Source organism: Nannobrachium achirus (assembly GCF_963921795.1).
Source record: "Nannobrachium achirus genome assembly, chromosome: 14".
Classification (NCBI taxonomy): Eukaryota; Metazoa; Chordata; class Actinopteri; order Myctophiformes; family Myctophidae; genus Nannobrachium; species Nannobrachium achirus.
Window position 1 is genome coordinate 47,682,398 of NC_137821.1, and position 18,049 is coordinate 47,700,446.

The 18,049-nt window shown below is 45.0% G+C and overlaps 1 protein-coding gene across 1 annotated transcript in view; it reads right to left on the reverse strand.

Annotated features, from left to right (window-relative positions):
* Positions 1–16,111: 16,111 nt before the first annotated feature.
* Positions 16,112–18,049, reverse strand: part of exoc6b (exocyst complex component 6B) — a 204,457-nt gene continuing 202,519 nt past the window's right edge. Inside the window, exon 22 of the mRNA XM_080741978.1 lies at positions 16,112–16,556. Within this exon, the coding sequence (XP_080598104.1) occupies positions 16,430–16,556 (127 nt within the window). The 3' untranslated portion in view covers positions 16,112–16,429. The remainder of the gene's footprint in view (positions 16,557–18,049) is intronic.

Below are 18,049 nucleotides of genomic sequence, written 5' to 3' on the forward strand. Positions count from 1 at the left end.
ACAATGTTGAAAGACAAAATGAACTGGACACATACAGACTCACAGTCTACGCAAGCTCAGTGGCCATGTGGTTACTGTATCCGCCCTGAGACTGGGAGGTCGGGGTTCAATCCAAAGACTAATGGACTTACCAAAGACAAGTTGGGACCCAATGCCTCCCTGCTTGGCACTCAGCATCAAGGGTTGGATTGAGGGAAAGCCCCTGTGACATAATAGCTTCATGTCCAGTGGGTGTACTTGTACATCACGTCCAGGGGTTGCACTTGTACATCATGTGACATACAGTACTAGCTTCATAGGGGGATGTACTTGTACCAAGGGGGAAGGACCTCAGAATTAAGATGAACCCATATGGGGCTTTTAAGCCGTCACATCATTTTGTAGGCAGAGGAGAATCTGCCCCCAGAGCATTTTCTGTCCCTCGCTATTTCGAAAAACAACGACTAAAAAATAACGACTAAAGTATAATTCTAACACTTTCCTTTCAACAACAAAGAGAAGAAAAATGTGTAAATAGTCAAAATAGTAAAAAGATTCACGGAAACTGGGGGCAGAAATTCTCCTCTGCCTACAAAATGATGTCATACTTAACACCTTCTAAGCCACGGGGAGCCCCTTAATGTTAAAACCGTACTATATCGCACATCCCCCCAGGGACTCTCAGCCACGTCGTACATTCCCGGACTTTGTCTTTAAAACCGGAATAAAAGCTTTTGATCCGAAAATCGGCGATCGTCTAACCTTCCCTAGTCACCACTCGTGCACTGATAGCTCATGCAGACCGTGCATGAAGCAGAGGTGACGTCAGCGCCTCTCCTTCTCCAAGGCTACTCCCAGCCATCCGTTTGCTGTCTGCACACTCGAGCTCCTACAGCAGCCATGCTTGGGGCTATGCTAGCGAAACTTTTCAGTTCTGTTCTTCAGTCACACATGGACTATTTGCGGGGACATTTACGTGAAAGGATCGCGCACGCGAAACGCACGGGGACATCGACGATCGGCCAAAACCCCCATTCTATCCCAACGGAAATCGAGAAAATCATGGTGAGTTACTGGCCTGGGGAAAAAAAAAAAAGAAAAAACAGCGGCGCTGTTCAAGATGGAGGGGCTGCGGGGTCATGTTTATAAACATAATATTATGTCTCAGATCACAATACAATAATAGAAATGTCACGGCTAATCTACCAACCACCATTCTATTTCGGACGTCAAGGTGTTAACAGCCCCATAGGAAATACAAGTTCTTACGAACGGACGGTAGTTACATCGTCCCCCCCCCCCCCCCTGCTGGTATCAGAAAGAATAATGCTCCATTCAAGTGGATGGTTTTTTTGACAAACTTTACACTTTGATTTCAACAAGTGTAAAGCCACCACACACCCATTCTAACTACGAGCGTTAATGTAGTATGGTAGGTGCAGATTTTACACTGCAACGTCTGTGGCTATGTGCTTGACTACGACCAAGATGTACTCGGCGATGTATAGTCTACCGGCGACCCACGCTGTCTGACGCCACCTTCCGTGAACAGCTGCGAGAGAAGAGACGGCGACCCGGGCTTGCTGTTGTGTGACCGTACGCCGTGGGAGCACTGGTGGGTGAACTTCCATGTCCACGGGAGCGGCCATGGGAGCGGCTTTGAATGGCGTTTTAACTAGGGCATTCACCAAATATTCGAATGTTCAAAATATTCGAATATCAAAGTCTCTATTCGACGTTGTTCCCCGAAGTCGAATATTCGCCTTTTTTTTAATATATATAATTTATAAAGCTTGGCTAGACAGGAAGTCATAAGAATGAGTTGTCAATGGTTCTCAAACCTTTTTAGGCCGTGACCCCAAAAATAAACATATTTTAACTGGGGACCCCCACCCTGACAAGCACTTGGAATTGTAGGTATTACATTTAATGTAATACCTACAGATAAATATTGTGAAAATAGCAGATCTCCATGCTCACAACGCCCGTCCGTCCGTCCGTCCGTCCGTCCGTCCGTCCGTCCGTCCGTCCGTCCGTCCGTCCGTCCGTGTGTGTGTGTGTGTGTGTGTGTGTGTGTATTTCTCTCAGGCTGGGGCACTGGACAAATCTTTGCAGCCGACGTTCAACTGTTCTGTTTCTCTCATGAGGTCTGGCTGAGGTTTATGTCTTAGCCTCTCTCTCGCACACACACGCACGCACACGCACACGCACACGTACCATTCCCCAGAGGGGGCCTGTATCGAATCAGATCTAAAAAGGCAATTACAGTAATAGTGGCAGACACTTTAATGTTATGGTATTCACTAGGAATACCAGAGGAAATGCAAGCAGACACACACACACACACACACACACACACACACACACACATAGGCACGCACACACACACACACACACACACCGCATAAAACACATTTATTACATACACAGGGAATGCATGCATAACTGCCCGGGCCGCCCATTTGCCCTGTGCATAAACACGCACGTGCGCGCACACACACACACACACACACACACACACACACACACACACACACACACACACACACACACACACACACACACACACACACACACACACACACACACACACACACACACACACACACACACACACACACACACACACCAGAGCCATATCATCAGAGTATTTCTGCTAATGGGACCAGTATCATTCAGCTGTCTTTATATGTGGTCAGAAAACCAGAGGCATGAAAAACTTGCGCGGTTTGACGAGTGCACGTGCACGCACGCACGCACACACACGCACACACACGCACACGCACACACAGAGAGAAGAAGAAAAATGCACAATCAAACCAAAGCTATTTTTAGTGAAAGACTGTAAAACTCACTGCAATGAAAGAATGTAGGGATGGTGAACTATGATACGATCTGAAGAAAGAAGAGAAGAGAAGAGAAGAGACGCTATGAACGGCACGATGAAAATGAACGAGAGGAGCGAGAGAAAAAGAGCGCAGAGGATGGTGATGTGTGTGTGTGTGTGTGTGTGTGTGATTTAGTCACAACAATTCGAGAAAAAGTAACGCACATCCTCCTGTCTTTGGTGCTGAGCTAAAAACTGACAGTGCAGTAGTACTAGAAACAAACAAAATAGCTCGCACTCACTTTCTCTGTAGCTCCAATTTTTATTTAGCAAAACAGCAAAAAATAGACGTTTCGACCGTGAGGTCTTCTTCAATAAGATTTAGTCACACACACACACACACACACACACACACACACACACACACACACACACACACACACACAGAGTGTGTATAAGTCAGCGTAAAGGGGAGATAATATGTCTCCGCTAAGAGTGAAAGTCTCTCTCTCTCCCTCTCTCACACACACACACACACACACACACACACACACACACACACACACACACACACACACACACACACACACACACACACACACACACACACACACACACACACACACACACACACACACACACACACACACACAGCTGGTGTTTCTGTAACCCTTGACCTGGCAGAGCCATCAATAACTAGGAGGTGAGGAGAAGTGTGTGTGTTGTCTCATCCGTCTTCATTAGACCTGTGTGTATGTGCGTGTGTGTTTGTGTGTGTGTGTGTGTGTGTGTGTGTGTGTGTGTGTGTGTGTGTGTGTGTGTGTGTGTGTGTGTGTTCTATAGTGATGTACTGTAGACAGGAGCTACATAGGTCTCTCTGTAATCATAACACACGTGTACACACACCAACAGACATAAGTTAAAAGCACTCTCTCTTACACACACGCACGCGCGCCTGCTCACGCACGCACACGCACACACACACACACACGCGCACGCACGCACGCACGCCTGCGCACACACACACACACACACACACACACAGAAACAAGAATATCTTGTACCAATCGTTTATCTCATTCTGTCTTTTTTATCACTCCTCTATCTGTCTCTCCATCTCTCTGCCTTGTCCTCCCTTCACCGCGGAAGAACAGAGACTTATCTGATGACACGCACACTCGCACACACACACACACACACACACACACACACACACACACACACACACACACACACACACACACACACACACACACACACACACACACACACACACACACACACACACACACACACTCCAGACAGTATGCAAACATTGGGCAGACGAACGCCCGGATGTTATTGAATGTTGAAAGCAGAGGTGTGTGAGTGTGTGTGTGTGTGTGTGTGAGAGCAACACTGATCCAGACAACAAAAACTTCCTCTCTCTCTCTCTACTAGTCCATCATGTCCAGGAGGTGTACTTGTACATTATAGCTGGGGGTGTACTTGTACACCATGTCTAGGGAGTGTACTTATACATCATTGCTGGGGGATGTACTTGTACATCATGGCCAGGGTGTGTATTATTTGTACATCACGGCTGGGGGATGATTGTTAGGCCTACTCTGGAACAATAAGTATGTTGCAGGTATAAGTCCCTGCAACATGCTAGCGTCACGTGCAGGGGGCGTGTACTACTTGTATGTCTAGCTGCCCCACAGCTTAGGAAACAGGGGATATGCTCCTGTCCTAAGAGCCTATTATAAGGGCTTTACAAATAATATCCAGTTGGATCGTTGGTCATGGAAAACCTTCCATCAGACACGGACGCTGGCCACGGCATTCCCTCGCATCGTTGGCGACGCACACGCCGACCCCAAAGTATACTGTCTTTGTCAGGTAGAAACATGTACATAACTGTTACTTTTCGGGATTAGAATTTAAAAAAAATAGCTAAAGTAGCAGACCTACAAGCTTCGCACTGCGTTTCAAGCTTGCAGATCAACTTCTTTTGTTGCTTTGGTGGGGTGTAGTGTGAGGGGAAAAATAAATACAAATGAAACCACGGAGATAAGTGGTTTCTGCCCGACAATAGTGTTAAACTCATCATGCACCTTTGACATGTGACAGATATGACAGATTTCCTTTTTGTTTCATTTAATACAAAAATCGTGATGGTGCGCAGGCAGGTAGGTGGGATAAAAAAAAAAGGAATGTCTATTGGCATGTTACAATTGGCAGGAAAACGCTCATTCCTATGTTTCCTGATCAAGAATTGCTCGCCGCAGAATCAAGACTTTTTTCTCTACAGATTCCTGGGGGCTCTAAGTGTTTAAGACTTGAGAAAGAAAATGTGTCTTCTTGTATCTGCCTGCATCCTTCAGTTCAATCCCTCGCTCTTCAAGTCCCAGTTATCCCTTCCCTCTCTCTCTCTCTCTCTCTCTATCTATATCTATCTCCATCCTCGCCCGACCCACCGTCCGTCCGTGTGTTCAAAGGGAAGTGGTCGCAGCGGCTTCAAAAACAACTTCCTGTGTTCTAACTTTAGATCTTCTCTCTGTTCCTTCCTCGTGTGACTGACAGAACACACTATCACACCACAACATCTACCTCTCTCTATCTCTCTCTCTCTGTCACACACACACACACACACACACACACACACACACACACACACACACACACACACACACACACACACACACACACACACACACACACACACACACACACACACACACACACACACACACACACACACACACAGACAGACACAGACACAGACACACACACACACACACACACACACGCACGCACCTCAGCGTGTAGGTCTGGCATGCCATGCTGTTTGTCTAAGTGTCAGATCAGATAGGTGTGTGTGTGTGTGTGTGTGTGTGTGTGTGTGTGTGTGTGTGTGTGTGTGTGTGTGTGCGTGCGTGCAGTAGCCTAAGATGCTTATCTTCGCCGACAGACAGCTTGTAAATTATAACGTGCAAGGTGTTTAACATGTGTGTGTGTGTGTGTGTGTGTGTGTGTTAGAGAGAGAGAGAGAGAGAGAGAGAGAGAGAGAGAATGAGATAGTGAGATGTTTGACTCATGAAAAAGCTACAATCAGCAATATTTACCTAAATAGCTACTGAAAAGAAAAATACGATACTTTGATGCCAATACCTTTGTACCCTTCCCATTTGGAATGCAGGCCTTTTACATTGCAACTATACGTATTTGTATATTGTGGCGTTGTTAGGTTTACTTCACCACTCAACCCCTATAGCAGCCTGCTACTGTCAGTCAAAGCTTTCCCCACGATTACATAAAACAGAAGTTACACTAGCATAGAGCCCTGAGGGGCTCCTCTCAACCACATGGGGATTAAAGAGGTCAAGTGCGAAATGTGAGCACTTCTTGTCCCACCACTGTGATGACAATGTGGTCCCCTGTATCTCTCTGCAATGATCTGGGCTCATCAACATGTAGATATAGTTTTACACACCATTATATTGTTCTTATTTTGATCACAAGACCCAATTTACTGAATGTCAAATATCCAGGTTTTGTTCAGAAAATACAAAACACTGATGCTGGCCTTCAAAGCAGCCAAAGGGACGGCACCTCCATACCTCCAAACCCTGATCAACCCCTACAATCCCCACCCGTTCACACAGAGCAGCTAACACAGGGATGCTGACAGAACCCTCGCTAAAAACCCCAGGACAAAAATCCACTCGTCCTAGAAAAATTCGCCCTCCTGGCCCGCAAACTGTGGAATAAACTCCCTGTCGCAATTATAGAACAACAGACTCACTCCCTAGCTTCTGCTGTGGTCTGAAGACTCACCTCTTCAGACTTTAGACACCTAAGCCCATAGCACTTACTGTAGCACTCGCCTACCCTCAATGACCATACATGAAGCTAGATAGCATATTTAGGTTTTATATGACGTTTTTTTCTTACTGATTAGGTGCTTGGTTTCTATGCATTTGATGCATTATTGTTGATGTATTGATGTATCACCTTGCTTGTTGTAAATCGCTCTGGTTTATGAGCGTCTGCTGAATGCCTAAATTGTAAATTGTAAACTGAAAATTGAAATTGTATGATATTTTAAAGGACCCTGCAACTCTGAGAGTGTACACATGGAACCAAATGGACCCGCTACAGACCGGTAATGGTCATTCAGGGTTAGCTCTTTATACGTTTGTCCACTCATTTTGTATGTCAGTGGCAAAAAATGCATTTTGACAAAAATGCCCAGCACAAGCCATCATGGCGAGTCCTAGCTCTGTGTGTGTGTGTGTGTGTGTGTGTGTGTGTGTGTGTGTGTGTGTGTGTGTGTGTGTGTGTGCGTGTGCGTGTGCGTGTGTGTGTGTGTGTGTGTGTGTGTGTGTGGGGGGTCTTTCAAAGCCTTCCTGCTGATGGCAGCTTCTGACCTCCCGTGACCCCAGCAGATGACCTTGTGTGACCTTTGGCCTTTGCAGGTCACACAGGCCCGGAACCCAGAACTATGAGGAACAGACAAAGTGAAACATTTCTAAAAATGTCAACACAAACTAACAAAAACCAAACCTACCAACCTTGACTTGACTATAAACCTACATGTGAATGTTGTGATTGTCCCATTGCACTGCAGCTTGCAAAGTCGTCTAGCAGCACAATGGTTTAAAACCTTTTAGCTCAAGAGAGTCGAGACCCAAAACATTAATTACAATTTACAATTACAATTTAGGCATTTAGAGACTTACAATAATCAGATAACACATCAATACAAGTGGATTCAAACTAGTGAACATAGCAGATACAAGCTTGTGCCACCTTGTGAGCATGCATTTTCCCACATCTTAAAAGTTTTTCTATAGCTATTTATGGAAATTATTTTTCCATTTTATTCATGAAATAACTTTAGAAAAATCTTGGAATTGAAAAGTTTAATTGTCACAAAAGAAAAATAATATTTTGTAGGAAAAGTCTGAATGTAGGAAACAAAGAAAAGGATTACTCGTGATCCATAAGCATCGGCCCGCGACCCAAGCATGGGTCCCGACCCTCTGTTTGGGAAACAGTGGTCTAACAGGTCTAATGGTATGAACATCAAGAGAGAAGGAGCAGGAGGGAGGGGGGCGGGGCTGACGAGAGCACAAAGCAAATGAGCAGCAATGAGGAGGATTTAAAACACAAATAAACGGATGGATGGAAGAGATAGAGAGATAAACACAACACACACCTGGCCACACACACACAGAGAGAGAGAGAGAGAGAGAGAGAGAGAGAGAGAGAGAGAGAGAGAGGAAGCGATAGGCAGAGAGAGTGTGAGAAAGCCAGAGAGAGTAAGACCTTTGTCAACAGCAACCTCTGCATGACCGTCATTCACACAATTATACGTTTCCACGCTGAACAAAATTGACCAGAGCAAATCACACATTGGCTTTGTACAAATTTATTGTTCAACAGACCATAATATCGTCGTTGTCGGGTGGAAACCTCGTATCTCCAAGTTTCAAATTTGTATGTTTTTTTTCACAAAGTAAAGCACTGCTTCATCGTACAAGGCCGTCACACAAAAGTAGTGAAAACAGCAGATCTACAAGCACACAACGCCTCGCGGTGCGAGGCGTTGTGTGCTTGTAGATCGGCTGTTTTCACTAGTTTATATCATTTTTAAAATGAAAAATGAAAAACGAACAGTTCTGGACATACACGGTTTTCACCGGACAGCGACGATATGGTCCTATACCGTCAGCAACCTACTGTAGTTGACAACCAAAACAATAACAACAAAAAAAAAAAAAGTAAATTACACATGTGATTCAATTCTCTGCGAGGGTTAAGCTGTATACAAACCTGTGGAAAGTAGCACTGAATGGGGGAAAAACGCTTTGACATAATGAAATCAATTTGCACCAACAAACAAGCAAACAATGTGCTTTTGAGATGAGCAAAACACAAAAAGCCTTCTTACCTCAAAGGAAAGCAGAGGGAATCTAGACAGCTTGAATACACGGGCAGTCTACACCTGTCTACATCACCTGGCAGACACACAAGTCAGATGCCTATTGTTGGCTGCCGTCTCCAACCAGACCACAGACTACAGCAGCACTGTTAACTAAGGCCCAAGGCCTTATTAACCCAACAGAACTCTGAATAGACTGAGCCAAATCACAAGAAAAGTCTTTGACACATTGGAAAGACCAATGACCAAAGAAGACCAAGCCAAGAACCAGAGAAATTTGGAATGCTATTTTGGACAGAGAACACACACCAGTAGAATACCTGGGTACTGTGACTGATCCAAAACTAAGGACATCCGTGGCTATAATTATTATGCACAGACTCAGTGAACACAGTCTTGCAGTTGAGAGGGTGAGACATACTGTATACTGTAGAGCAGGGGTCTTCAACATTTTCAGGCCAAGGACCCCTTAGTTGAGAGAGAGATGGAGCAGGGACCCCACATCCTGTTCATAGATTCCATATAGTTTCATTGTTTGACAGCACGATCATCAGTGTATTTTGGAATCGTGTAAATTTGTGTTTTCAGATATTTAACCACTTGAACCGTCATTACCTAATAAACTTGACCTTTCACTCTGTACCTAGTCTGCTCGCGCGAGGCGTTGTGAGCTTGTATATCTGCTATTTTTGTCTAAAGTTCTCAGAATATGGACACTGGGGTTCAAGTGGTTAATATAAAAAATCACTCAGATTTGGAGGACCCCCTGTAGTAACTCTTGAGGATCCCCAAGGGGTCCCGGACCCCCTGTTGAAGACCCATGCTGTAGTGAGATTGAGAACGGGAGAGAATTATGGAAAGTTGGAGAGAGCGAGAGAGAGAGATGGACAGTGATGGAGAGGGCGTGAGAGAGACGTCTGATAAATCTATGATGGTGGTGAAGACAGGAGAGGAGTGTAGGCTATAGAAAGACGAAAGTTGAAAAAAGAAAAGATGGCGGGAAGAGTAAAGAAGATGAGGAAAGGAGGTAGGTCTTTTTGGTCTGCTAAGCACACACACACACACACGCGCGCACACACGAAGAGAGAGAGGGTTGGTCAAGCGAGGTATACATGGGGAGAGATTGTGTTGCTTTGGATACGCACCGACACCCTCCAATGAACGAGCGTGCGTGCGCGCGTATGCACACACACAAACACACACAAACACACACACACACACACACACACACAACGATCTGTCCTCGTTAATCATGTTCTCCAGACCAGAAGCCCCCGCTGTCTGAAAGGTTAAAGGTCATCACAATGAGAGAAGAGAGAACACACACACACACACACACACACACACACACACACACACACACACACACACACACCGCTGTTGTCGGGCAGAAACCCCTTATCTCTACACTCTAACTTTTTGTGGGTTTAATTTTTTTAAATTAAGGCCCTAAAAAATCACAAGTAGCAACAAGTAGCAAACCCGTAAGCTCAAAACTCGCCGCGAAGCGATGCACTTTGAGCTAGTCATTCCCAGGTTTCAGTGCGTTGGGCTGGTATTGGGACTCCATGACTAAGAATTGGGAACCTTACCGCTGTGTGTGTGTGTGTGTGTGTGTGTGTGTGTGTGATGGTCGTGCAGTATTGTATGTACCAGTTATTGCAATGCTGTTACAATGCCAAGACAAATGTATAGCAACCATAATGCTGCCTTGCAATAAACGTATCTGATTCTGATATAAAGATACTGTTGAAATTCTAAACTGACCACACCTTCTATACCTAGTATGATATTAGATTTATGCTGAGCATTGTTGCACATATACTGTACTGTACTGGCTGTAGCTGTATCGTTGGGAATGGGTTCTGCTATTAGATTGCTCTATTTCTTGAATAAAAAAAATATATATCCAGTTTAATCTTAACTCATTCCTACAACACATTCAAACACTCAATCTGGATGATTGTAATAAGAACATTAGAGTGCTCTAGATCTGTGTTTCTAATGCTGAAAAAGCATGAAATATACACATCATCTGTTGAAACTGACAAAGATTGAGGTCAAGTAAAACTCACAATGCAAACGCACAATGCATTCTCCATGGCTTTTACTTGAAATATAGTTTAACGCTAAGGCTGCATTCACACTAAAGAGTGATTCCCTGCGTCTCAAGTCCTTAAATTATTCCTATTTCCTTCACGTGTTTCCTATTTCCTTGACTGTTAGTCCCGCCCACTGGGAGTTGGCCTATCACCTGTGATGTTGTCATCAGAAATGGCCAATGGGATGTCTCCTCTTCCCTATTTCCTCAATGGGAGGGACTAATATACCAGCAAGGAAATAGGAAATAGGATTGATTTAAGGACTTGAGACACAGTCCTAGGGGAATGAAGGGGGGGAGTGGAATCCAATGAATTCCCTATGAAAGTCACATGGTTTCATGCCTCTAGCAAGCCTCTTGGGGTAGGGCGTCGTCGCTTCAAGAGGCTTGGAAGAGGCATGAAACCATGTGACTTCCATAGGGAATTAATTGGATTCCACTCTCCTCCCCCCCCCCCCCCCCCCCCTCATTCCCCTAGGACAAGGAGAGGGCAGGTGACTTTACTATGTGTAGGAAGCCTAAGAAAGCTGGAGAGAAACATGCCAAAGGAGTCACAAAAGGGAGAGAGGCGACACGCTGCGTTGTCATTGGTTTATTGTCTTGTGTTCGGTGTTGCCTTATAAGGACGTGAGTGGCTCAGCACACCAACCTGTACAGTGCTTGTGTCAATAAAGTTCATACATAACAAAATAAGAATGGAAAACAAAACAAGGCATCAAAAAACTGTGGCATGTAAGGACAATGGGAACAACGCACACCACCCACACACACACACCAGTGTCTCATTTATTATAAATAAATGACATTGACAAATTTTAACATCTTTCGCTAAAATGGCGCAGACGAAAAGTCCTAAGGTTTATGCCCACAACGCCATAGCGTGTGAAAGGCTCTTGACACAGGTAGGACATGGCAGCTTTCAGTTCAAACAGGTAAAGCAGAGCATTCTGACATGCTGCGGGTTGAAGGTTCCAATCCCTGTTTTGAGCATGGCACTGATGACACACACAGGCCACCTTAACAAGGAAGCTTTTTCTCACACACAGAGTAAACACGTATTGTCAGTTATAAACAGCGGCACCTATCTGTTGGGCATGCCAGAGCCAACCTTTAACGTTCTCAAAATATTCTAAACTGTTTCAACTTTTTATTTTTCTTTAGACCTGCCAACAAGGCTGGCTGGTGTTACAGGCTCACTATCGAAATCAAAATATCATCGTTGTCGGACAGAATCCTCTTATCTCCTTACCTATTTGAACTTTTCATTAAATTAATTACTTGAGCATACTACTACAAAAGTAGCAGATCCGCAAGTTCGAAAAAGCGACGCGTTTCAAGCTTGTAGATCTGCTACTTGTGAATTGGAATTCCGAAAAGTAAGTAAGAGTTTTGGACATATTATCCCATTTAGGCCTAGGATTATTGACCGCTTTAACCATTGAAAAATAGCAGATATACAAGCTCACAGCGTGCCGCGCTGCGAGCTTGTAGATCTGCTATTTTTGAAAAATCTCGATTTTTCTTTGCAAGTCTTTGAATATATCTACTTAAAAGCGAACATTTGTAACTCAAATATTTGCTTCTGGGGGGTCCCTGGAGCAACATATTTTGAGATGGGGGTCCGTGGCCAAATATCTGTAATTTTGAGGGTCCTTGACGTGAAAACGTTTGAGAGACACTGCTTTAGAGGAAGGATTTAGAAGTCGGGTCAAAGATCGGGTCAAAGATATTCAAGGACTTGCACACTTTTTCACGATTTTTCAAAAATAGCAGATCTACAAGCTCGCAGCGCGGCACTCGGTGCCGCGCTGTGAGCTAGTATACCTGCTATTTTTCCAAAGTTAAAGCATACAATAATGGTTAAAGTGGTTACAATCTAACGCGACTCGGGTGCGTTCCAGGTATTTGAGAGTTATTATGAGAGGATTGTGCAGCCTCAGGGGTCCGTGATGGAGGTCTCTCCACGTTGTTTGTGGCGTGAGAACTATGTCACATGACACCCAAGCTCACCGCACCACCAATTACCGAAGTGCTCTGTGGTGTGAAGGTTTCAGCACGTCGCTCCCACTGTCCTGTTCCCACACACGCACACTCACGCACACGCGAGCGCACGTGCACGCACACACACATACACAGACGTGCACAGCAATAATGTTGATCATTGGCAGGAAGAGCAAGCAAAGGCACATTCATATAACGACGACCCTTAACCCCAAAATACACCTCAGAATAACACACCACTACAGTTGGAAACAACAAAAACGCACGCACACACACACAGACCTGTGCCACACAGGCATATACATACATACACACACACGTCTGGACACGCATTCTACACACAATAAAGTAATCAAATATTGCAACTAAATAATATACGTCCCTTTTCATCTACAGTTGAATCCCTGTGTTAATGTGCCAGGATTATTTGTCTCTTTCTCTCTCTCTCACACACACACACACACACACACACACACACACACACACACACACACACACACACACACACACACACACACACACACACACACACACACACACACACACACACACACACACACACACACACACACACACACACACACACACACACTGCAGTTTCCAATACTACTGTATTATTGCACCCACATTAAGGATTAAAGTAACATAGTGAGCTATAAGTTTAAAGACCCATGTTGGTTCAGATAACAACCTGGCGTAGACAGACAGACACCCTTTCAAGCCACGGTATCCACCGGGGAAAACTGTTGAAAAGCATTTCATGTACTGTATGTGTGGACCGTTTGGATCGCGTGTATAAAAAAAAAAAAAAAAACAACACCTCGGTTCCGACCGCGGAAGCTTGTTTTTGGTTGGAGACGACGGAGGCGCGTCGTCTCAAGCGGACTTGATCCACGTGAGACTCCGGCGAGCGAGCTACTGTAAATCGAGCGAGTCGCCGTGTCGAGCCTTGCGAAGTCCGCCTGAGCCGACGCAGTTTGAGTTGTAAACCAGGGGGCCAGAATCGCACGTCTTCGCCCCCCCCCCCCCCCCCCCCCCCCGACTTTCGGCACCTCCGCACGATCCAAGGGAACACAGCGGAGCGCTCCCTACCTCCGGTTCAGCCAATCACATGCTTCCTAGGGTCTAGCCTTAACTGAGGTGCTTTTTTGATACACGCATTTGGATCGGCCAAAATGTCCCGATCTAAAAGCTCACACGACACGGCGCGACTGTAGCTTGTAATTTTGTGATTTTTGGCGAGCCACATCGTCGAATGACAGACTATACTGTAAATTTAGCATAACTCTAGAATCGTCTGGCGTTGTAATCAACATTAGTACCCACTCATATAGTCATGCATGCTCTCACACACACAAACACGCACACGCACACGCACACACACAAAGCATGGCATATGGGCAAGGAAGACATTAAGGTGTATGTGCTCGGCAATTAGTACATTTCTTTCTGCAATCATCCTCCCCCTTTATAAGACTCAGTTCAAACTATAAAGTATACACGGTAAGTAGCGAGGGCGAGAGGAACACGGTTGCCATGTTTGAGTAAAGTGTTATTGCACCGTAGTGACTCGTTAGACGAAACACCCCCTTTTTAGGATCCTGTTCGGATCTGCAAAGAGTGACACGGGTTGCCAAGTATGACTGGCATCCCCGACTTAAATGTTATTCTTAGTTAGTAACAGTAACAAGAACATATGAAGATGGAATGAGGTATGTTATACTCTATGTAATATCCCCCTTTTTCAGACGCCCTTCTTAGTTCAGTGCTGTTTTGGCTGTAGGGAGCTAAATATTACTTGGCAACCTAAAGTAACTTTCTGCAATGGAAAACAATAATATCTCTAAGAAAAACATGAACTTATACACCTCTACATGTCATAATACATTCTATTACTGTGTGAAACAACAATAATAACAGCAAAGTGGAAGTAAAGAACTATAGAATTAATCTCTGTCAGTCCCAGTGACGTTGCTGTTGCTAAGCAAAGAAGGCTGCATATTATAAGTATTTTTTTAGAGTTCATAATTAACCAATGACATGGCTCGCTCCAGGTCCACTATCCAATCGGATGAGTTGTTACTAAGTGAGTAAGACCGCTTGCATACCATCCGATCAGATCTCTTCTTCTAGTCCTAGTTGCCGCTTAAATCAACCAATGGATTTCTTCAGCCCAGGGCTGTCTTGTAACTGTTTTTGTCTGTCCCGAACATCTACTGTAAATTGACCAATGGCGTTGCTCACTGCATGGCCGTCCATGGCCGTCCAATCACGTCGTACATTCCAGCCGTTGCTCAGAATGATGGCTGCCCAAATCAGACATTGGAAGTAGTTGTTACAAAAAGGGCTGTCCAATCAAATGACTTGTTCTAAGCACTCTTACAGAGCCAATGGGAGTGGCTGTTCCAGTCATAATGTCGGGGTTGCTTTGTTCTATTGGCACAGCGCTAGAGAGAGGATAAAACTATGGCTGCATCAGTCGACCAATGGGATTAGTTGGCAACAGTGGGAGCTGTCCAATCGGGACGCTTGTTCTCTAAAATTGCTTGAAGAAGATTCCTTGTGATAGGATGGGCATTTGAATGGACCAATGAGAGCATTTGTTACAGGCTAATGCGCCAATCAGCTTTGTCTAAGGGAAGACAATGAAAAAAAAAAGAAGAAAAAGACACCAGTGCTCCAGAGGTCTGGGGTTCAAATCCCACTCCCGACTCATTCCCCTTGGTTCCCCATTTATCAATGTGAAATAGAACACAAAAAAGAAAGAAATAGTACACAAAACAAAAACAAAAATTATAACCCCAAGAAGAACCCAAAACAAAAGCAAAATTAAGCCGTGGTGAATGAACCAATGGGATGGCCTAGTCAGGGGCGTCACAAGGGGGGAGTGGGACTGAGTTACTAGGGCCCAAGGTGGAGGGGCCCTAGTAACTTTAGCTATTGAAAAATAGCAGATATACAAGCTCACAGCGCGGCACCGAGTGCCGCGCTGCAAGCTTGTAGATCTGGTATTTTTGAAAAGCCCTGAAAACTTGTGCAAGTCTTTGAATAGCCTATATGTATTTTTTAAGCGAACATTTGTAACTCAAATTCTGCTTCTGGGGTGGGTCCCTGGAACTAAATATTTTGAGATGGGGGTCCGTGGCCAAATACTTATCATTTTGGGGGTCCTTGACATGAAAAATGTTCACGATTTCGCAAAAAAAAAGTTACTTTGCGAGCTTGTAGATCTGCTATTTTTGAAGAATCGTGAAAATGTGTGCAATAAACCTATGTTTCCATGTCAGTGGTGCTAAAACTTTGTCATGTCAAGGACCCCCAAAATGATATGTATTTGGCCACGGACCCCCATCTCAAAATATTTAGTTCCAGGGACCCCCCCCAGAAGCAGCTGTGAGCTTGTATAACTGCTATTTTTCAATAGTTAACATTCATGGGGGGCCCGCAGTGAATCCTTGGACCCAGGGCCCAGAATTGGGTGTGACGCCCCTGGGCCTGGTTACTGGCGGTTGGTGCGGGGCTCTACGGGTGGTGCTGGGCTCTACGGGTGGTGCTGGGCTCTACGGGTGGTGCTGGCGGGTGGTGCAGGGCTCTACGGGTGGTGCTGGGCGATGAGGTTGCGTAGCTGCTTGAGCACGGCGTCCATGAGACGCTGTCTGTCCTTGTCTGCCCTCCTGAACTGAGCAAACATGTTGTTCTTTCTGCCAGACTCCCTCAGTCTGTGGAGAAGCAAGAGAGAGAGAGAGAAGGGTGGTTGAGAGGAGGGGGGGGGGGGGGGGGTAGAGGACGTGAATGGAGAGACAAAAGAGAGAGGGGAAGAAGAGGGGACAGAGGAAAAGGGGGAATGCGTGAAAGAAATGAAGAGAAGTAGTGTTAATATCGGCGTTGTTGTTTTCTTTTTCTTTTAAAGATCACACGGACACAGTCCTTCATTTCCACAATAGCAAGCTGCTGAGGAGCAGCAATTCCCACGCGGATTACGCTCGAGCCACGAACACGTCTCACGAGGCAGTGTGTGCGCGTGTGCGTGTGTGTGTGTGTGTGTGTGCGCGTGTGTGTGTGTGTGTGTGAGTGAGTGACTGTGTGTGCGTGTTACTATACTTGTGAGGGTCAAATGTGCCCGCAAATTTAACAAGAGTTTGAAAAATAGTTATGCTTCCAATTAGGAAGAGGCTCAGGTCGGGGTTAGAGTTATAGTGTTAGGCATTAGTAAAGTAAGGCTCGGGTTTAAGGCGTTAGGACGTGATTTATATAGTTAGCTGCGCGCAACCACAAGCTCCACACGTTGGGAGCTTGTATGTTTTATCTTAGTCCGTTCTTAAAACAGACGAGTGAATTCAAGATAAGTGTTGTTTTTGCTTTGCACTTTCTTCTACTTGTTTTGTCATTTCTGTTTGTTTTGTGAGCTTTTTTTCTGCTGTTGACATGTTCTGTAGTATGATGTTTTAATGTTATCTTAATATTAATGTTATTATGTTATCAGACTTATGAACGCACGCTGAACATTACGCGGCCCGGACTCAGGGGCGTCACAAGGGGGAGGGGGGAAGTGGGACTGAGTTACTAGGGCCGAAGGTGGAGGGGCCTGAATTATTTTATAATTTAGCCATTGAAAAATAGCAGATATACAAGCTCACAGCGCGGCACCGAGTGCCGTGCTGCGAGCTTGTAGCTCTGCTATTGTTGAAAAGTCATGTGTGCAAATCTTTGACGATATGTATTTTTTAAGCAAACATTTGTAACTCAAATTTTGCTTCTGGGGTAAATGGTAAATGTTAATGGTGCATTTATATAGCGCTTTTATCCAAGGCGCTTTACATAGATTGTGCATTACATTCACCCATTCACGCACACATTCATACACCGGTGGCGGAGGAAACCATGCAAGGCACCAACCAACTCACCGGGAGCAATGTGGGGTTCAGAGTCTTGCCCAAGGACCCTTCAACATTAACTCAGGGGGAGCCCGGATTCGAACTGGGAACCCTTCGGGAACCCTTCGTGCTCTAATAACGGTTTCTCTACCCCTGAGCTATGCCGCCCCACTGGGGGGGTGGTCCCTGGAACTAAATATTTTGAGATGGGGTCTGTGGCCAAATACATAATCATTTTGGGGGTTCTTCACATGAAAAAGTAGAGCACGACTGATATAGAAACATAGGTTTTTCAAAAAACCTTAGAAGGATTTGAAATATTCAGACTCAGCACAAAT